The 21,623-nt window shown below is 36.3% G+C and overlaps 5 protein-coding genes across 6 annotated transcripts; 2 read left to right on the top strand and 3 right to left on the bottom strand.

Moving 5' to 3' along the window:
* LOC104735326 (inactive leucine-rich repeat receptor-like protein kinase CORYNE) lies at positions 372 to 2,231 on the top strand. Its single transcript, XM_010455086.2, has 2 exons — positions 372 to 1,756; positions 1,844 to 2,231. The coding sequence occupies exons 1-2, from the start codon at positions 855 to 857 to the stop codon at positions 2,151 to 2,153; spliced, it is 1,212 nt and encodes a 403-aa protein (XP_010453388.1). The 5' UTR covers positions 372 to 854; the 3' UTR covers positions 2,154 to 2,231.
* Positions 2,235 to 5,736, bottom strand: LOC104735327 (aspartokinase 1, chloroplastic). Its single transcript, XM_010455088.2, has 13 exons — positions 5,230 to 5,736; positions 5,051 to 5,133; positions 4,894 to 4,934; positions 4,598 to 4,752; positions 4,058 to 4,207; positions 3,873 to 3,968; positions 3,669 to 3,785; positions 3,446 to 3,565; positions 3,269 to 3,361; positions 3,007 to 3,123; positions 2,806 to 2,922; positions 2,649 to 2,711; positions 2,235 to 2,574 (listed from the first exon to the last, which is right to left on the bottom strand). Exons 1-13 carry the CDS (start codon positions 5,641 to 5,643, stop codon positions 2,419 to 2,421), a joined length of 1,722 nt encoding a protein of 573 aa, XP_010453390.1. The 5' UTR covers positions 5,644 to 5,736; the 3' UTR covers positions 2,235 to 2,418.
* LOC104735324 (pentatricopeptide repeat-containing protein At5g13270, chloroplastic-like) lies at positions 5,826 to 8,354 on the top strand. Its single transcript, XM_010455084.2, has one exon. The coding sequence runs from the start codon at positions 5,935 to 5,937 to the stop codon at positions 8,200 to 8,202; it is 2,268 nt and encodes a 755-aa protein (XP_010453386.1). The 5' UTR covers positions 5,826 to 5,934; the 3' UTR covers positions 8,203 to 8,354.
* On the bottom strand, positions 8,275 to 12,051 carry LOC104769543 (coiled-coil domain-containing protein SCD2). The gene is made up of 16 exons (XM_010455085.2): positions 11,526 to 12,051; positions 11,174 to 11,298; positions 11,011 to 11,086; positions 10,845 to 10,907; positions 10,710 to 10,759; positions 10,581 to 10,608; positions 10,393 to 10,467; positions 10,186 to 10,296; positions 10,051 to 10,111; positions 9,836 to 9,952; positions 9,599 to 9,720; positions 9,450 to 9,519; positions 9,243 to 9,284; positions 8,957 to 8,997; positions 8,632 to 8,758; positions 8,275 to 8,547 (listed from the first exon to the last, which is right to left on the bottom strand). The coding sequence occupies exons 1-16, from the start codon at positions 11,919 to 11,921 to the stop codon at positions 8,471 to 8,473; spliced, it is 1,581 nt and encodes a 526-aa protein (XP_010453387.1). The 5' UTR covers positions 11,922 to 12,051; the 3' UTR covers positions 8,275 to 8,470.
* On the bottom strand, positions 12,930 to 20,818 carry LOC104735322 (1-phosphatidylinositol 3-phosphate 5-kinase-like). Of its 2 annotated transcripts, none has more exons than XM_010455082.2 (4): positions 19,580 to 20,818; positions 19,362 to 19,412; positions 19,102 to 19,174; positions 12,930 to 13,259 (listed from the first exon to the last, which is right to left on the bottom strand). In XM_010455082.2, exons 1-4 carry the CDS (start codon positions 20,449 to 20,451, stop codon positions 13,074 to 13,076), a joined length of 1,182 nt encoding a protein of 393 aa, XP_010453384.1. In that variant the 5' UTR covers positions 20,452 to 20,818; the 3' UTR covers positions 12,930 to 13,073. The 2 variants fall into 2 exon arrangements, with proteins under 2 accessions (XP_010453384.1, XP_010453385.1); XM_010455083.2 differs by having other exon boundaries at positions 12,930 to 13,256.

Genomic DNA, 21,623 nt, shown 5'->3' with positions numbered 1-21,623 from the left:
ATGTCTTGCTTTCGGCCACTCATGAAAGCAAACGAGAAGCAGATGCTACCCTTTCATCCGTCTACGTGGCCCATGGGACCCATCCTAACCACGACCACCTGACAATGTGGGTCCCACTGTAAGGCGGGAACCCTTTTTTTTTTTGCAGTTAGTAACGGATTCGGTCATGCTTTTTGTGATGAGAGAGAGAGAGAGGAAAGAGGGTCGCAGTCTAGCAGATACTGTGTATTGAAAAGAGAGTTGTAGAGAGAGAGAGAGAGAGAGTGTTGTGTCATGTGTGTGTTTGGTTAACTGGGATTAATTCAGCTTGAAACAGTTTGGGGATAGTTTTGTTTTTATTTTTGTTTCAGATATAGTAAAATTNACTGAAACTGTTTCGGGGATAGTTTTGTTTTGTTTTTTTTTTTGGGTTCTGAACTGAGTTTTGGAGGGTTTATTTTCAGACATACTATACCAAAGTTTGATACTTTTGTGTCTCCCCCTTATCAAGAAAAATTATGGGTGTTTTTTTATTTATAATTAAGCTTTCTTAGAAGGCAAAAAGAGAGAACTTTAAGATAAAGAATCTGTGAGTGAGCCAATGATATATTCTCTAATTCATCTTCTGTGTGAAGATTTTGAGTTTTGATTCCATTTTTTTGTCTTGTTGGTTTCTCATTGGTTTTCTCGAGAATATATGTGGTTTTGGAAGAAGAGAGGATAGGAGAGGTTCACTTCAGTACTGTAGAATAAATAAAGTACTTAAAAAACCTTTTCCGGGTTTTTATGTAAAAGCTTTGAACAGCTTCTTTCACCTTTCTGGGTTTTCTCAGATTTGTTGTCTAATCTTGGAAAAAAGCTTTTATTCCTCAGCAATGGAGCAGAGAAGAAGAAGAAGAGGAAGAAACGGATATAGCAACACTATCACTCTGCTCTTACTCTTCTTCTTTTTAGTCTTCAATTCAAGAACGACCACAAGCACAAACTGTCGCCGAAGAACTGTGAAACACTTATCCACAACTTCAGCTTCGTCTACACTACTCGAATCAAGAATCACTTCCAAGGTCATAGTTATTAGCATCATCTCAGGGATTTTAACCGGTTTGCTTTCAGCCTTGGTCTTAGCTTTCTTGGTCCGTTGCATTGTCAAATACATGAGACAGACCCCTATTCTCAAAGGTCCTGTGGTTTTTTCCCCTAAAATCACACCTAAGTCTCTTCACGCTGCTCTTGGTAATGGTATTCAGTTACTTGGTTCTGACCCTAATGGTAAATACTACAAGATGGTGCTTGATAATGGTCTAGTGGTTGCTGTCAAGAGACTAGGCTCTCTTGAAGGAGTTGGTTCACCAGAAACTAGTGGTAGCAAGTCGGTTAAGAGACGGTTGCAGAAGGAACTTGAGCTTCTTGCTGGGTTAAGACACAGGAACCTGATGAGTTTAAGAGCTTATGTTCGCGATTCTGATGAGTTCTCTCTCGTTTATGATTACATGCCGAATGGTAGTCTTGAGGATGTGATGAATAAGGTTAGAGCTAAGGAGGTAGAGCTTGGATGGGAGATTAGGCTTAGAGTTGCAGTTGGGATTGTGAAAGGGCTTCAGTATCTTCATTTCAGTTGTGAGACACAGATACTTCATTATAACTTGAAACCTACAAATGTGATGTTGGATTCTGAGTTTGAGCCTCGGCTTGCTGATTGCGGATTGGCCAAGATCATGCCTAGTTCACACACATCAGTATCTTGCTACTCTGCTCCTGAGTCTTCTCAAAGTAACAGGTGCTTCAAATATCAACACCACTGCCTTTTGAGTTAACTGCTAATTCTTCTCTTTTACTAACACGGTGATGCAAATACTTGTGACAGATACACAGACAAAAGCGACATATTCAGCTTTGGGATGATACTGGGAGTTCTTTTGACTGGAAGAGACCCGACCCATCCTTTCTGTGAAGAGGCTGCAAGTGGAGGCACCTTAGGACAGTGGCTTAAACATTTGCAGCAATCCGGGGAAGCACGAGAAGCGTTAGATAAGAGTATTCTTGGAGAGGAAGTGGAAGAAGATGAAATGTTAATGGCTTTAAGAATCACCATTGTCTGCCTTTCTGACTTTCCGGCAGACAGGCCTTCAAGTGATGAGCTTGTTCACATGCTTACACAACTGCACAGCTTTTAGCCTAATGTTCTTGTACCATCATATCTGTCACACCGATCTGAACATCTGCAGTTACATCTATATATTTCTTTTTCTTTATCCTTGTGAGTTACTGGTTAACTTTGATAACGTAAAATGGTCCAAACAATTGGTCTTACAAGAAATGAAAGATAGCCAGTAGTTCCCGTGCCTAAACATAAAACTACAAGCAGTTCTTGACGAACGTACATACTACACTCGGAAGAAATACAAAGAACAACGCACACCAAACAATGAGCTTGTCAAGTCAGTTTTCTACTTGCATTGTCCTAACAGGTGAACCGTTTCCAAGTCTGGGTTGTATCATTAACTCTGAGAGGTCACCGCTCTCGAAGAAGGATTTGTGAAGGGCCTGAACACATCCTTCAGCTTCAGCATCGTTTACTATAAAGGAAATGTTTACCTACAAGATTTCAAAACAAACAAAACATTTGTTAGGTGAGGACGTAAAGAGAGCTCGGTTATAAGCAGTGTTACCTTGGATGCTCCTTGTGATATCATTTGGACATTAACACCTTTGGTATATAGAACATGAAACGCCTGCCCAAAGTTAGAAACAATTACGTAAGAAGCAAAAGAAATATCTTTCTTTGTTCGAATCTTAAAGTAATCTTATTAGGAGGCAAGAGCTAACCCTCTCTAAGATCAGGGAGGAATGTTGAACATTCCCGATTAGAGAGATGATTGCCCTTCCTTTTAGAAGATTCACAACTGCAATTTTCTCCAGTTCTTCAACTACATGATCAAGCTCCTGTTACAAGGATAAAGAAAAAAGGCCTTATAAGCATGCATATATGAATTGGAAATTAAAGTGTGGGATTCTACTAGAACTTGCCTGTTGAATCAGTTCCCTGCTCCAAAGTTTTGAAGGGTCCAGTGTCAGAGATATACTGACTTCACTAGTGGCTACAACATCAACGGAAATGCCAAGATCCTCAAATATCGAAAATACCTGGATGAAAGAGTAAGGAGCCACAAAGGCTATGTTGATTATCAACAGAACCAAAATAACTGAGCAGAACACCGTTCCGACCTTGCGCTAATATATGAAATCTTAAGAATGAACTTCCGAAATATTAAGATGTACAAAATTTTACCTTCGCAAGGAAGCCAACCTGACCAAGCATTCGCGTGCTTGCTATATCCAACATGGTCACATTTCGTTTCAGAACAATGCTTGTTAAAATAGTCTGTCACAAAAAGAAGTATAAGGTTTTCTATAAAGGTTCTCCCATGAGCTGCATAAAAAGAACACAAATTAGGAGACTCTATACCTTAGTCATGTCTCTTGTTTTAGTGATGATTGTTCCAGGAGCTTTAGGGTTATAAGAATTCTTAACCCTTACAGGAATCTCACCCTCTCTTGCTGGTCTCATTGACTGTGGGTGCAAGACCTGCAGCAACAATTTTATTCCTTTACATGAGCATTGCCATTAATATTATGTGATAGTTCTAATAACTGGACTTCAGTATTATTGCATACAAGTAGAGTAGGACCTGTGCACCAAAATAAGCTAGCTCGGCTGCTTCATCAAATGTCAGATATGGTACTGGTGTAGCTCGTTTATAAATAGTAGGGTCACATGTTAAAACACCATCAACATCTTTCCACACCTACTCAACGGAAAAAAAATCCAAACTGAACAGAGATGTCCACAACGTTTAAAAAGAAAACATGAAATTTTGAGGCTGCAAAAGAACCTGAATCTCTTTCAAACCCAATGCTTTACCAATTGTGGTTGCCGTCAAATCACTGCCACCCCTACCCAATGTAGTAACCGCACCAGTTTTCCAACCCTGTTATTGTATGAATAAAATGAGGCAAGCCACGAAAAAACATGAATGAAAATCCTGATTATCAGTAGACTGTAAGCTGTTAGAAATACCTTCCCAAGGAAACCCGTTACAATAGGAACAGCAGGATCATGCATCCAATCTTCAAATAATCTCTTGGCAACGGCTGGATAAGTTGCTTCCAGTATATCCCCGTTTGTGAAATCATCCGTTGTAATAAACCCAATTTCAAAAGCATCATACTGCAATGTAATCACCCATAAATCTACTTAGCTTTGTTAGCAAACCGGGCATCAGTGAACATCGCAACAAGATGTCAACTAGAGTCGCCATAGTGCATGTGCAAGAAAGCTCAAACCAAGGCAAGTGTAGCAAACAAAAGATAAACTACACAAATATCTGTTCTTTGACAACCAAAACCAAACTAATACAAAAATTTCCTGACCAGTTCAAAGAGCATACACTTTCAACATGGTTATATTATTTTCTAAATCGAAACTGAACCCAAACTGAAAGATGGATTGAATACTTAAGAGCTTAATCTACCAAGATATCAATTTAACTAAATTAGTCAACCAAATGAGATAATTTAAGAAAATTTAACTAGTACTAGAATATGATGATGGACATACTTGGCGTGCCTTGACACCGAGTTTATTAAGATAGGCAGCGAAAATCCTCGTAGACAAGCACTCTCCAAAAGAGACTAGGTAGTCTCTGGTTCGAAGTGTCAACTCCTTCATCATGGCTATGCCCTTCAGGAGTTGCTCCAGTTCTTCCAAATATGCTGCAAAATGTATCCAAAATTTAAAAACAGCAATGCATATAAATTCTTGAATATTACCAAATTCATCATCAATCAAACATTTATGAGCCTACTCAAAATAAGCAAGAATGAAGCTACAAGTGTTGGAAGGTCTATGCTTACACAAGATATCAGAAGGATCGATGTTGAGCTCTTTCACTGTCCTGAAACAACAAAAAACAATAAACACATATTCTTGATCAGAACCAAAACCAACAGCAAGCAAGAAAAGAAGACTTAAGGTTACCAAATTAATCATATTTCCAAACAAAACCAAAACCTGAGATGCAATTCCTTTATAATGCTCAACTCCTCAATCTCAGATGCATTAGAAACACCACAACACACAGCCTTCTCTCCCGCCTTTACTAGCAACAAAACAAAACGAGAAATTCAAATCAAAAGTTCAAACCTTTGAATAGAAAACAGAGAAAAAGGGAGAGAGCATTTCAGCATTACAAGCAAGAGATTGTTTGTAGTTTTCCCCATTGCAGAGAGAACAATGACGGGACTTTCTTCCGGAAAAGTCAAAATCAAATCCGCAACTTCCCTCATTCTCTCCGCTGTCGCCACCGACGATCCACCAAACTTCATCACGCAGGTGAATCCCTTCTCCTCTACCTCTGTCAACGCGTCTGTCTTCTTCTCATCCAATACAGCTCGTATACTGTTTCTGCAGCCTGAACCTGACACCCTTGTAACCGAGGAGCCATCCCCAATGGGTAATAAAGACAATTTCTTTGATCCCTTCAGCGCAGAGAAATCGACACGATTCGGAGAAATCGGTAGCGTCGGCGAGTTCCGGTGGCGGGTAAGCGGCAATCTTGTGAAAGGTGCATTGCTATGACAACACCGAACCCTAGTAGCCGCCATTGGAGGAACAAGAAGAAGAAGGCCGAGCGAAATGAATATTTTTTTGGTAGGTTTTTAAAACAACAAGAGGAGAGATATCTTACGGCTCAACCTCGAGTCATTGACGAGAGACGTCAAAGATGGAAACTTGATTGAACCCTCTCCTTCAGTTAGTTTCTGTATCAAAACGTTGTCGTTTCTCACCAATCAACCATTCATGTAAAAAGAAAAGGTCGAGTTTTTATTTTTGCTTCTCTTTCGTTTGTTCTCGTAAAGCTGTAAACTTTTTTGTGTTGAATTGTTCCATCAACGATGACGATACTCACTGTACAGTCTTCGTACATCCCATCTCGAGTTCCGGTTATAAAGAACTCAAATTTCGATCAGATTCCGTCGTGGGTATCTCTGAAATCGAGCACTTATTCTTCTTCTTCGTCTGTTAAAATCGAGCATAAGCAAGGACAAGTGGAGAATCTTCATTTGGTTTCGTTGTCGAAGAATGGGAAACTCAACGAAGCATTTGAGTTTTTCCAAGAATTGGATAAGGCTGGCGTCTCCGTTAGTCCGTACTCGTACCAATGTCTCTTTGAGGCTTGCAGAAATTTAAGGTCTTTATCTCATGGGAGACTCTTACACGATCGCATGCGGGTGGCTTTCGAGAATCCTTCTGTGTTTCTTCAGAACTGTGTGTTACAAATGTACTGTGAGTGCGGGAGCTTGGAAGATGCAGATAAGCTGTTCGATGAAATGCCTGAGTTAAACGCAGCGTCGAGAGTTACGATGATAACTGCTTACGCCGGACAAGGTTTTCTAGATAAAGCTGTTGGTTTGTTCTCAGGAATGCTAGCGTCAGGGGAAATGCCTCCTTCTTCTATGTATACTACACTCTTGAAATCGTTGGTAAATCCTAGGTCTTTAAACGTTGGTAGACAGATTCATGCTCATGTTATGCGTACTGGGTTATGTAGCAGCAACGCATCTATAGAGATTGGGATCTTGAATATGTACGTGAAATGTGGTTGGTTAGTGGGTGCTAAGCGAGTGTTCGATCAGATGGCTGTGAAGAAACCAGTGGCTTGGACGGGATTGATGGTAGGTTATACTCAAGCTGGAAGAGCAAGAGATGCTTTGAAACTATTTGTGGATTTGGTAACCGAAGGTGTTGAGTGGGACAGTTTTGTGTTTTCAGTTGTTCTTAAAGCATGTGCTTCTCTTGAAGAGCTTAATCTTGGCCAGCAAATTCATGCCTGTGTCGCTAAGCTTGGACTGGAATCTGAAGTCTCGGTTGGAACTCCACTCGTTGATTTTTACATCAAATGTTCCAGCTTCGAGTCTGCTTGCTGCGCATTCCAAGAAATCAGTGAGCCAAATGATGTTACCTGGAGCGCAATCATTTCTGGATACTGCCAAATGAGTCAGTTTGAGGAGGCTGTTAAAACATTCAAGTCTTTGAGAAGTAAAAATGCGGCGGTTCTAAATTCCTTCACATATACTAGCATATTCCAAGCATGTTCAGTACTCGCAGATTGCAACATTGGTGGCCAAGTCCATGCAGATGCTATAAAAAGAAGTCTGATTGGATCTCAGTATGGAGAAAGCGCTCTTATCACGATGTATTCAAAATGTGGATGCTTAGATGATGCACATGAAGTCTTTGAGTCAATGGACAATCCCGACATTGTTGCTTGGACGGCTTTTCTATCAGGTCATGCTTACTATGGAAATGCCTCCGAAGCTCTGAGATTGTTTGAGAAAATGCTGAGTTGTGGTATGAAGCCAAACTCAGTTACATTTATTGCGGTTTTAACCGCCTGCAGCCATGCAGGCCTTGTTGAACAGGGAAAGCATTACTTAGACACGATGCTTCGGAAATATAATGTGGCTCCGACTATCGACCATTATGATTGTATGATCGACATTTATGCCCGCGCAGGCCTATTAGACGAAGCTCTCAAATTTATGAAGAATATGCCTTTTGAACCTGATGCAATGAGCTGGAAATGCTTTCTAAGTGGCTGTTGGACTCACAAGAATCTTGAACTGGGCAAGATTGCTGGTGAGGAACTGCGCCAACTTGATCCAGAAGATACAGCTGGATATGTGTTACCGTTTAATCTGTTTACCTGGGCTGGAAAGTGGGAAGAAGCTGCTGAAATGATGAAACTAATGAATGAGAGGATGTTAAAGAAGGAACTGAGCTGCAGCTGGATCCAAGATAAGGGTAAGATTCATCGATTTATAGTGGGTGATAAACACCATCCACAAACTCGGGAGATCTATGAGAAGCTTAAGGAGTTTGACGGTTTCATGGAAGGTGATGTGTTTCAGTGTAGTATGACAGAGAGAAGAGAACAGCTTCTTGATCATAGTGAGAGACTTGCCATCGCATTTGGGCTGATATCGGTGATTGGTAATGCCTGTGCACCGATTAAGGTGTTCAAGAATCTTCGGGCATGCCCAGATTGTCATGAGTTTGCAAAGCATGTATCTTTGGTTACAGGACATGAAATCGTCATCCGAGATTCCAGAAGGTTTCACCACTTCAAGGAAGGAAAGTGTTCTTGTAACGATTACTGGTGACTGATGGTATTTAGTGTCTGTATCAGTAGATACTTTACTTTGGATACTAATCCAACAAGAATGAGTGGCAAGAGCGTGAAAACGTGGATATATTATATGTCAAAAAGTAGTGCGTGTAATACAATTCTTATGTTTGCAAAACTGGATTAACATTTTCCTGACTGCAAAGTACGCAAGCCACACAGAAGAAAGCATGTATGATATACAGTACTGTTAAAGCTGAGGTAACATGACTGCTCTGGGATCCCGAGGTGCCCAAGGTCACTACTTACTGGCTGGACCTGGAGGCTTCCCACAGTCTACGTTCTATCCGCAGCTTTCTTAGCTCTGTTAGTCCTTGCTCAACTGAAAATTAGAACCAACCAATTAGTAATTGTCGTATGGATACTCCTCTCCTGGCTAAAAGGAACTTGGTAAGTTAGGTTGTACCTTCAATGGCGTCATGTGAAGATGGGGAGTGTGCGCTCCTGCCGATCCAGAATCTAAGATGTTCTCTCGCAATGTCCACTTCTATGCCAAGGGATTCTGCTCTTCTCCAGAAGTACGTGAGCCAAGCCTGTCAAAAGTTCCAAAGGATTCATGTTAAGAATGGAGAAAGGCCATGATTGAGCTGACGAAAATATCTCCAATAGATACATAGAAGAACATAATTCAATACAAAAGGGGCGAGATCAGATGAAGGAATATCCCATGAGAGAAAAGCAGAGCAAAGGCTTGTAGTTATGTAGCAGAGAAAAGGCTTGTAGTTATGTACCTCCTTGAAGAGAACATCCTCCGACTCTTCTGGACTCAATTCTGCAAAGGGCCACAGGCCAAGTTCAGAATTATCCTCAAGAATAAGAACTGTTTGTACTCTTTGTTTAAGTAGTATATGAAATGTTAACATAGAAAACTGAAACTCAAGTTATGCTTTTAACGGTCATATAGTATCAAGAATTTTTCATTGTAACTTTGTGGATTATGCTTTACACCATATATTGAATTTCATAACACCGAGATGTTGACCTAGAAATGCAGCGATATAAGCTTAATAAACTTACCAAGTGTCTCCATGATCTTAGGACCACCCGGTGATTTTAACTCTGAAATAAGACGAGCATCAGTTGCAGAGAAGCATAGCCATTTAAAATGCGACACAAAGGAAATAGAGTAGAACATATACACTATTATCTTAACAATCTTAATGGTGTAATTAGAAGCCTTTTACAGCTAATGCAAGGAATTATTGGCGTCAAGAAGAACCTCACCGATATCAGACAGTCGAGCACTATTGACCAACCTTAGCTGGGCTAATGTAAAAGTAATGGCAACTTCAACCTTCAGAAGAACATACATAGCCCATGAGAAAGATGAAAGAGGGGCGCATGAACCAAAGCGAGATATAATGAGAATAAACCTTTAAAGAAGTTAGTTCCTTTAAACCCATTTCCACAGAGAGCATACTTTCAATATTTCCCTCTCCTGTTAGATCATTTAAATCTTGAACGAGCTGGCTTCTCTTCTCGTTCTCCTCAGAATCTGGTCCGATATTTTCATAGCCAACAGATAAATATACGAAATGAGAAATGACAATCAAAATTATAGAATGCTATCACAATAGATATCTTAGAAACATGAGTGGGTGATTGCTTGCCTTTTTCCCAACTTTCTTCTTTAGCCTTCTGCCCAGCTGACAGCACAATTTCAAAAGGAAGAGGTGCCAGAGATGACCAGTATTCGTACTTTGATGTAGCAATATCCGAACATATGCCTGAAATGCAAACATGCACAGATGTCAAGAAGCAAAGATTCATGATGGCATAAAAGTTCTAGTTATGCCACTAAGCAGATAAGTTTGTTACCCCTTACCATATCTGGCAGCTAAACCCCAATACCGAGCAAGCCAGCATCGCTTAAGAACAACTTCCTCCTAAAATTGTACAAGGGTACTGTCTTACATAAACTCTATCATAAGCTTATATGTAAAAACAAGAACACACAAACCATCTCTTTTTGGGTCAATATCATTCTATGTGTCATCGTCCTTAGAGCGTTTACTTCAGATTCTGCTCCTTGAAGTTGTGCTACTATAGCAGCGGTCTCAAGTTTTGCATTCTGAATCAAAGTGAAACAGAAAAAATAAGATTTCTTCACTTTGTCTTATTAGCACCTCATAGTACATGTGACACATGGACAGACAATAGGGCCTACCTCTACTTGAGACCGAAGAGCAGTAGTCTCTTTATTAGTCCCTTCTCTATTCTGCCTTGCCTCTTTAAGGGCCGCCTGTCATAGAGTGAGAATTGGTGAATGTAAAAAGCCAGAACAACATCTTTATATTTGGAAACAAAATCACCACGTAATACTAAAACTTGAGGTAGCCTCAGACTTTGAAATACCTCTCTTTGACGCAAAGCAGCTTCTTTTCTGCAGCGTGAAAACAAAACACATTCATGTAAGCATTTCAAATTTTCAACCCAGTAGGAAAAAACGAAAACCTAGCAACAAATTATATTGATATCGATTACCGGCTCAGAAGTTTAGCTTCCAAGGATACACCTTCCCCCAAAGAAGTCACCTAAAGTTTGACTCAAGGTGAGAATAGTATTTTTTAAATTCAAAAAGTTATGTATACAGGCAAGTTTATCACTGGTCCCAATTACCTGTTTTTCAAGCTCTCTCACCCTAGCTTCTGCTTCATGGCATCTCTCATCCTCAAGCCTAAGCTGTTCATATGCTCAAATAATCAAATTACTCTGGGATAGATGGAAACCTAAAAGAAAAGACTTTCTTGAGAAGAAACACACAGAAAAAGGAATCAGCATATACTTCATCACGAAGGGCGGATGCTTCATGCTGATCTTTCGAATCTTTTCCATTAAGATGACCAATATCAGCTAAAACCCTGCAATGACAAACAGTTCCAAGTCATGAATACAACAAACTAAACTAGTTGTAATACCAAAATATACTTTATGAACTCTATTCTCACCTCTTTTCACTCTGCTGATTTTTAGGAGTTACAACTGGTATAGTTTGATTCCTTTGAGACATTTTACTCGGCGGGACAGGCGGTTGCGATGCGCGAACAGATACGGCTGGAGAGTTCCTAGATAACTGTGAAATTCACAATCACCACACAGTTTCTCCCATTAGAACATCCCTTAAATAGTTTTCCCTTACTACTACATTCCCAAGTTTAACAATCAAATCAAAATCCCACATTTTTCCAAAATTAGAAACTACGAACCAATCTCCTTAAATCTCTACGATTGAAAAGCAAACAAATTTGGTAAATTGGGTGGATTTGGTTTCTACTAAAGCCAAAAAGGATTGAACTTTACCGCAGGGGAGGAAGATCTAGCAATCTTGGGAGGAGGAACAACAGCGGAAGCAGCAGGTTTAGGTTTAGCAATTGTGGAAGAAGCATTCCTAGTGAAGGAAAGAGGAGGAGGAGGAGCACCATATCGGAAACCTAAATCATCACCACCGACTTCATCATCATCATCGTCGTCGTCATCGTTGTTGGTCTGTGAAGCCATGACCTTAGCAAGCCTCTGAGCAGCAGCTTTAGCAGCGACGTTTTGAGCTCGTTTGACGTTTGACATAGTAGTGACGGAAGAAGATCGAGCATGGTGATGACGCGCCGGAGAAGAAGGAGCTACGGCGGCATTGGTGGTACCTGACTCACCGCTCCATTGACGGAAGTAGCTAGGGCTTTCGGTTCGTGCTCGTTCCATTGTAATGAGAGAGAGAGAGCTAGATAGATGCAAGACCTAGATCTTCTTCTTCTTGGTGATGGTGTGATTATGGAGTCAGACAAAAGACATCTTTGTTTTTTTTTTTTTTGTTACAAGAAGAAGAGAGTTGAGTAAGTCTACTTTAGTTACTTTACCAAGAAGGGTAAGACCAAAACAAATTAGTAGTATTAGAATGATTATAAATTTACAAAAATACAACACCTTCATACATTTGTTGTAACTCTCAATCAACGATCTAATGTGAATCTGTCAATGATTTATGTGTATATTATTCTTCGCCGACAATTTGGTCACCCAAGTTCGAAATAGTATAGTTCTTTCGTCGGTTTTTTAAAATCTAATTCTAGTTATTCACTTATTTGTTACTTATTAGTGTGGGATCTTTATAAACCTCCAATAAATATGATTTTGGAGAACATTGATCACACAATGTGATTTCCTTTTGAAGAACTAAACTAGTGGTTTTGTTTTGTATATAACCTTATGGATTGTTAGAGACTATAGTGAGTGTCATGTTTGTTAAAAACATATCATTGTTCGTTATGGTAACGGGCCGATAATTTGATAGCGCATATCTAATCCAATTTGACATTGAGTTTGTTTAATGATAGGCTCAGGCCCATTTTCTCAGATCTTTATTAAACAGTAGATTAGAACACAAAGCAGCAACGTATATCAAGTTATCAACTATGTCAAAAGACTGTCACCACGCAGTTAGTAAGCTTAATACAACTATAGCATGAAAAAACAATGTATATAAATATTTAATACATTTTCATGCGTTAACGTTCCTCGCAACCCCAGAAGATACAACAGTAAAAAAAAACATCAATCGGGGTATGCATATTCCTACCGAATTATATAACTATTTCGTTCTTGCTCATTGGACAGATAAATCGCACCAAGAAAAAGCCTTCAGGGAAAATAAATAATCGAAACCACCCGCCAAAAAANAAAAAAAAAAAAAAAAAAAACAAGAAAAGGGGAAAAAACAATTGAAGAACGTGGGATGTTGAGTTAAAAAAAAAAAAAAAAAAAGAGAAGAAGAAATGTGGTGGGTAGTTATTTTTATTGAGAAATATTTGGTGTTATATAAAAAAATAATAAATAAAATAGATAGTATATATATAGTTAAGAAATAGTCCTACCATAATGGAGGACCATGAGATGGTCAGAGGTAGATGAGTTTGGAAGCAAAGTAATGTTTTGTGATGAAAGAGATAAATTGCCTCTGCTTCCTCTCCATATTGCATCTCTCACGTGTTGTAGTGTCAACACTGGCTCCAGTTCTTGCCCTCTGCATCTTATCTCTACCTGCTTTTCATTATCATCATTCCATTTCACAAATAAAAACCATTATTAGTCCCACATGTAGATACTAGTACGTACATTATTAACATGTTAATCACACTCAAAACAAGCTAATATACATGATGGCCCAAACAAAAAAAAAGTAAAAACAGACTAAGTATCAAATGTGATAATAATGGAATAATGAGATCATTGCATCGTAGGGGTGACGGAGTGGAAAAAAAACACGTGTCATGGTGGCTACGCAATGCCGTAATTATGTCATCTCTACTTTACTTCTAAGAGATTCCTGATTTTCTAAACACTATGCTTTTTAAAGAACGAGCAACACCAACAACAATGACACCACCACTTATTTCACATATTATAAGCTAAAGAAAAAAACTACACAACACATATTCACATAATAATTTATACAAACTACTTGATCATATATTTGAAATGGTACCCACGATGTCTTAATCTTAATCATTTCGTGGCCCACCATTTTTTTCTACCCGTAATCTATTTTCCAATATGGACTTTTTATGTTCTGTCGTAATTTCTGAGTATTCAACTTATGGTATTAAAAAAAAAAGGTTAGATAATAATATGTCGTAATTTCAGACTATTCTCCTACTATTATTTATCTTATACCTATAGTTTAACTTTAACTCTTACACAGTCTTACTATATTTGCTTGTCTTAAAACGAAAAATATCTACTTTCCAACAAGAAAAGGTAGTTGCAGAAAAATTGAACAATAAATGTAAAGATAACTAAAGTTGATTTCTAAACGGAGGAAACTCAATGGAGACACTACCCCATGAAAACTTCACCATCATCTCATGCACGTCTTCTCTTTACGTTTTGCTGACTAAGGTTTGCGACCCAAAAAGCATTTTAGCTCACATTCTTTCCTTTTTTTAGTGGGACTATGTATATAAATATAAAAAATATATATTATAATGTAGTTGCTGCTGTTAGATACGATGTATTAATTATCTAAAGACATACCAAATGAAATATTCTCTACGGTTGTTATACATTATTCTTATACTTTAGTTAGCATTATACAAAATTAGCATATGAAAGTGGTGTTCTATCTCACATATCAACATCTTAATATTTTGTATTTAATTATCAACTGACCCACAGAAATATATAATGAATTGATGTAAAATTGAATATAAAATAGGGACCATAGCAGTCGTAGTCGGATATGCATAGATATTAAAATGGTTTGCATGCATCGCATCACTAACTTAAAAGGGTATCATGTACATTGCTCCCTTATCTGGCCTTTAGTGCCATTTTGTTCCTTTTTAAAAATGCAATTTTCTTTCAGCAAATTGCAATGATTCTGTTGTTGAAGGCGACTTCATGCATTGCTTTTTCCCGACGTAAAATACATTATTTATTCATTAAATAAAACATAGATGTCATATATGCTTACATATATAAGTTGCATCTTAATTATGTTAAAAATATTTACTAGCAAGCCTACCCAAAGACATTGGACTCGATCGGTATATTTGCAACATATGATACCTAGATTTTGAAAGTCGCGTGCTTATATATATAATATATAAAATAAAATAGATGAATTTTGTAAAAAAATAATTTTTGGTTCATAATTTTTTTTTTGACATAATTTACTTTATTATTCTCTTCGACATATTTTTTATGCACTCTAGTATAAGAATTTCTGACGGAACAACTTCATACATTGGGCCAATCAAATTTAAGAAATGGAGGTCCCAAATACTGTTTATATTGGTGGGGCCAAGACCATTTCTGATTTGCCAAACCATGAGGTGCGGCACCTCTGCTAGCCTAGCTAGCAAGGATTCACCAATGATTTATAAGAGCAGATAGTTGAGATTACAAAGCTTTAAAAAAAAAACAGTTGTGTGGTTAAGTTTGATTTGACCCTTATAAATGTTGGTTAGGTGATCTACTGATAAAAACTTTTAAACACATTTCAATATACGTGACGAATTGGTTGTAAAAAATATTCGAGAAAAAATAAATTATGCATTAGACGAAGACGACGTCTATGGACCGAATGCATGCATGCCATTATATTGAACAAAATCCACACACGTAGAAAATGGTTGGAACGTTACATGATCCAACTTTTACTTTTACGATCGAGGATCAGAGAGTTTTCAATATGAATGTATTGTTCAGAAAATATAGTGGAGAAGTTAATGAAAAGAAAGTCTTGCTGATTAAGACATGATGTGTGATTCCAAACAAAAGGAAAACATCTAAATATTGGATAGATAGATGTGGATGGATGATGGAAAAATTTAAGAAAGTGCAGCACTTAAAAGAGGATATGAGTATGGTTGATGGGGAAAGGCTTTTCAAGCACCGAATTCATTAAGGGTTTGTGAAGGAAAGGGTCCTACACGAGACACTAACAAACAATTAACCATACCAAGACGAGAGAAAGAAATTGCTGATGTTGATGATGAGCCACTTCTAACATAAGCATGACGGTTTCGCTAAACCTAAGTTTATTATATGCTAAGTGTCCATTGAAGAAAGAAAACAATAATAATAGATGTGATCAGCACCTATTTTATTCAAATTAATTTATATATAGGTCTCCTGCTAAATAACAGTTCTAGAATATTAAAAGCCCATATAATGTTTTTCTTATTGGGATTTCTCTATGTGCAAGAGTACTAGAACTACAATCTACAAATTCATGCAATGAAATCGTAATCAGAAAAAAAAAAGTGCTAATTATTTTTTAAAAACCATGAGATCGTTTTTGGAATACTTATATTTTTTTACTTTGACACAAAAAGGTACTAATTATTTATAAAACTAGATAAAATAATATATATGGTGAATTACATGAAAAATATATATATAAAAAAGTAATTATACAAAACAAAAATATAGCAACGAGTTTTAAAGGTTCATTACCAGCAAAGGGCTGAAATAATTTTGAGAGTATATATTAAATTACATTTTAAAAACCAAAAACTGATTGTCATTTGAGAATTTATTTATTTATTTTATGGAACGAAGCACGAGTTGGTTGAAAGAAAAACGAACGAGTTGACAAAACAATTCATGGGGCGCAAAAGAAATTTGAAATTTTATGGAATACTTTTAGCTTTTAAAACCTTTTGTTTCTACTTTTCTTACGTCTAAAAAGTCAAAGGAAACTTAAAAAGAGGGAGAAAGACAAAAATGGAAGAACAATGCCTCCACGAAGTCAGATTATGGCTGCCTAATCATTACATTCATATTTATTATTCACTCTTGATATACCTATGCCCTACCCAAATCTATTATACACACACATTCACATCATTATATGTAATTATGGAGTACATTTCACACACATTTAAATATATATATATTGTGTGTGTGAGAATGAACATAATTGCAACTTTAATTAATGATCATCTAATAAAGAACAGTCCATGATACATTGTGAACTTGTGAACGTAACCCTATTTTGTTTACGGGTTTCATAAATTTTTTTAATTTTTTTTTTCTATATTACCATTAAAAACCAACCTTCAAGAATCAAGACATTTCAACTACTAAATTACTAATAGTCTTTAAAGCTATTTATTGATAATCTGATTAGGCTATCATTTTGCATTTCTCTCTATCCGCGCTAATATGCTATTTAATGATCAAATTAGAGATAACATATATATGTGCTGTATAAGCTAATTTTTTTTATATGAACTATTAAATGAATAATACAAAATACTGTATCAAATATATATATATATATATATATATATATATCTTATTATGTAGATTTTGTATAGATTTAGGAAGAGATATGAGGCTGTTGTCCCAAAAAAAAAAGGAGATATGATGGAAAGAAATAAACAGCTTAATCAATGAAACCCCTAGCTATCATTTATCAAGATACGGATATATCACATATGTTTGTATATAGAGAGAGAGAGAGAGTACAAAGATACGGATACCCACAAAGAACTTTTATATTGATCTTATCTGTCATACTTCATGGCATGGCTTAATGCAACAAGACAACAAAACTTAGTCATTTGACTAAATTTTAAACATTTAGTTGACCTAAATACTATAGTTAAATTTATCTGCATCTCAAAATAATTAATTTTAATAGACCTCTAAGCTTCTAAGGAAAACATGCTTACAAGTTACAACCAAACATAATTTTATACTCCAATCGAATATCATCTCAATTAAATTTGTCTCTTTGATTAATCTTTGATATTTTTATATTATTTCTTGTGTGTAAATGAGTATATATATATATATATATTGGTACGTATTTCTAAGAAATTTCTATGCGTTATTTTATATATGTGTATTATATAAATGCATGGAAGCAAGGAAACGCAAGTTCTTCAAAAAATGTAAACACACGTATACATAAGGTTAGATTTTTTAAATGCGTATCTAAAAGTCTCATGCAATTTTCGTACGACGTCTTAAAGATTCATGTGGCTTGCATCGTTTTGTAATTATCAAAAGAATACCATTAGTGACGTTCCATGCACGTTATAATTACTGAAAATAATGAATGATCCCTTATCATAGAAAAGAAGTCTCGTTTTTGTTTTCGTAATTATTCTTTGTGTAAAAAAACCTAATAATTAATTCAGGGATCATAAAGTCTTATAGCGTATTATGGGCAAGCGAGCGCATAAATGCACATATATCAAATGATTAAAATTTGCACGAGAAGCATCGTACGTAATTCTAGGGATTGAATTCTATTTCTTTCATCAAAAAACAAATGGAAAAGACACTTTTTGTTTCATGAATTCGACCCGTAAGATGTTAAATAAGTCAGCATGCATATGATATGAAGTTACTTTATTGTATCCATCGTTTGAGATAATAACTAGCTCTCTAGAAGAAGCGTGCGATGTAGCTACAGTAACAGTTGTATGTGTATATATTACTATATATAGATATATATGTCATGTTCATGATGTACGTATGTTACATGCATATATACAATTCGTTTCAATAAACTAAGGTCTTTTATTGATGCGGTATGACGTCATAATCAGTATCTCTCCAAACTTGTTGAATATGGTTTGGTTATGCGAGTCTTAATTAGTTGTTCTTGATTTTCGGTGAGGTAGCTAAAATTAAAAAAAAAAATATTATTTGGTTATACAATCTCCTAAATCAGATATATATATATATATATATATATATCTTCAACGTACTTTTGCAATTTAAAACGCAAACACACATAATTGCTAGAAATCGGATATAAATCAATGTGGGTGTATATATAAATTGGTAGGTGGATTGCCATATAACTATATAATATGCATAAAAGAAATAAACTAAAAGGTGCACTCATCACTAATGAAAATTTGATCATACTAGCTAGACACTTATTAATGTCTCGACCGTTAATTACCCCTAAACTACAAAAAAGGAGCAAGTAAGACAAAGTGGAAGAAAGGTTGAAAATCAATTTATGGATAATAGGCATATAAAACAAAGAAAGAACAAAACGGCTTATACCTAGCAACGACATCTACTTGTGACCTAATTAACATGGAGACACTTTTGTGGCAATTTAGTTCCCATGTTGCTGTCATGTTCCTCAGTACACCAACCCCCATGAATATACCCTCTCCACGTTTGCTTCTTTTCTATTACTAATATGTTTCTGTTTTATCGTACTATTTTTCATCATTTTTAATGCTTAAAAGGTATTTATGTAACATTTAAATTNTAACGTTTAAAAAATTTCTTTTTAAAGCTAAGGAGATTGTAGTTACGGCAAGCAACGTGTACATGGAATCTAGAACAATAATAAAGTTAAAGAAAGGGAAATTAAAAGAGATGGGATGAGACCTAAAAAAAAAACCTGGGATTCGTGCTCCAATCGCAACTTATTCACCAAATATTTCATCAACAGTCGAACAGTCATCTTCCCGTCCCTACCAAATCCGGAAACATCAAAATTAATTAGCAATAAGCTTTTGTTATAATTAACGTCGTTTTATGTCGTAGAGTAGTTCTTAATATTAATTAGCTAGCTGGTTGAATAAATAACGAGAATTGTATCCCAAAAAAAAAAAAAGTAACGAGAATTTTTAGAATCTAATATAAACGATAAGTACTTACTTGATTCTCAAATAGCTCTTTGGTATCTGAGGCAAGAATGGTTCTACTGTCCTAAAACGTTCACCAAAGAAAAATACAGAAACTTTAATGTTTTGAAAATATAATAATTTGAGAAGACCTTATATATGATGATTAAAAACAAGGATAGGAATCTTGAAAATCCAATTCCTGGACTTTACATAACATAGTCCTTATACAGTTGAAAATTAAGCACTTACTGGTTTTGAGAAGCTTGAAGGAGAAACCAAATGCCGGAATGGGGTCGTCTGGGAGGATCAATGACTCGAAAACTCGAGCTTGGACCAGCCACCACATCTCGATTATTTCCTAATAACTGCGGCTGAAAACTGGAGCGACCAAAGTACGGTCCCATCAATGGCATCATCAAAGAAGCAGATGATGCTGATGGATGTGTTAGGTTTTGTGGGACAAAAGGCGTTCTAAACGCAGCCGCCCAAGGACCAATCATCTCCTCAGGCCTGGTTGGGAACATTAATGGATTAATCATCATCCCTCCGGATTGATGCTGATGATGATGAAAGAGAGATGATAATGGAAGACCAACTTCTTCTCCTCTATTTGAACCGCCAGAGAAAAGGTTAAGCTCAAGAAAAGAGTCTCTCCTAGCCGTTGGATCGGTTTGATGTTGCTGCCGATGGTCAAGATCCGGTTTAACGTCATCCTCGTGGCCTATGCTTAGCCGGAGCCACCCTTGTTGTCTCATCTCATGATCTTCGGCTTCGCTGTTGCTGTTGTTGTTGTTGTTATTGTTATTATTATTATCATTATTGTTGTTATTGCTATTGTTGTCGTGGTCGTCATCCTTGGAGCTTAACCTAGAAGTAGTACTCCTCGGCTCTTCTTGATCGGCCATGAAACTACAATCTCTCCTACACACTTGGTGATGATTATTATCTTTTGCTTGATGATCGGATCCTAAGCGAATGTCTCTGTTGTTGTCGTCGTCCTCAGAGACGGCAGAGAAATGATGAGCTTTTTGTAATAACCTCATAAAAGCAAAACTGTTGGCAAACGCACATGGAAGAAGAAGCGTTGACGAGGAGGAAGAGGATTCAGCAGCAGAAACCATGGCAGAATCCGGTGACCGGAAAAGCCAAAGAAAGCCGGAGAGAAGCGAGACAAAGCGTTCTTGATGATCTCAACATCAGGGGAGACGGAGGAGGGAAGATAAAATTAGGGTTACTTAGATAGAGACAAGAGATCGAGAACTCGAGGCGTGGTCGGAGACAGGAGAAGTCATGGCGCTAGTTAGATAGAGCGAGAAAGAGAGGGAGAGAGAGAAAGAGCTAGAGTATATGTGTTTAAATGATAGGAGAGAACAAGGGGAGAGGGGATAGAATATATTTTGCAAATCTCACTTTCTATCAATTCTCTTTTGTTTGGAATCTTGTGGTGAAATGAAAAATTTTGCAGAGGAAAAAAAAGAGAGAGACTAAAAAACCAAGAGAGAGAGAGAAAGGTTTTTTTTTTTGGCAAACTAGAGAGAGAGAAAGGTCAATCTTGCAATTATACAAAGTAATGGGCACTACGCTATGCGAAAAGCTTTTTATGCGGTCAATCCGGTACATATATGTTTTCGTATATTATGTCATATACACACACACAAAACGTATTTACTTTTTTTTTTTTCGTCACCACATCCACATATACACGGCCTTAAACAAAAATAGGAAGATTCCAGATAATCTCAGGTTAATTATCGGGATTTCTGAATTATGAGATATCTATATAACGGCTAACTATGACTGAATTTTATAAATAAATAGACGGAATTTTATAAATAAATAAATAAAATCAATGTTACAAAATTTTATAAAAAAATATTTTTTGATGGTGGAAAAAAATAATTTACAAATATATACAGTAAAACCTCTATAAATTAATAATATTGGGACCAAGACATTTGATTAATTTATAGATAAATTAATAATTATTAATTTATAGGTATATTTATAATTGTTTAATTTTTTAAAAAATTATGAATTGAGACAATTTTTGCAAAATAAGATTATAATTTTGGATGTTGTAAATTTTATGATATTGGAATTAAATTTAAAATAATTAAAAAATATTATTGACAATAAACTACAAATATTATAGATAAATTCATTTATACACATGACATAAATATTCAAATTTATGAATAAGAATATCAATTATCGTATTTTAATAGTCTATCAAACTATCAAAATGTAAATGATGCATATTTAGAAATTAAAAACTTTAAATGTTTTAGCTGTT

Source organism: Camelina sativa, chromosome 13 (genome assembly GCF_000633955.1).
Source record: "Camelina sativa cultivar DH55 chromosome 13, Cs, whole genome shotgun sequence".
NCBI lineage: Eukaryota > Viridiplantae > Streptophyta > Magnoliopsida > Brassicales > Brassicaceae > Camelina > Camelina sativa.
The sequence above is the reverse complement of the archived record's forward strand: the minus strand, read 5'-3'. Positions and strand labels throughout refer to the sequence as shown.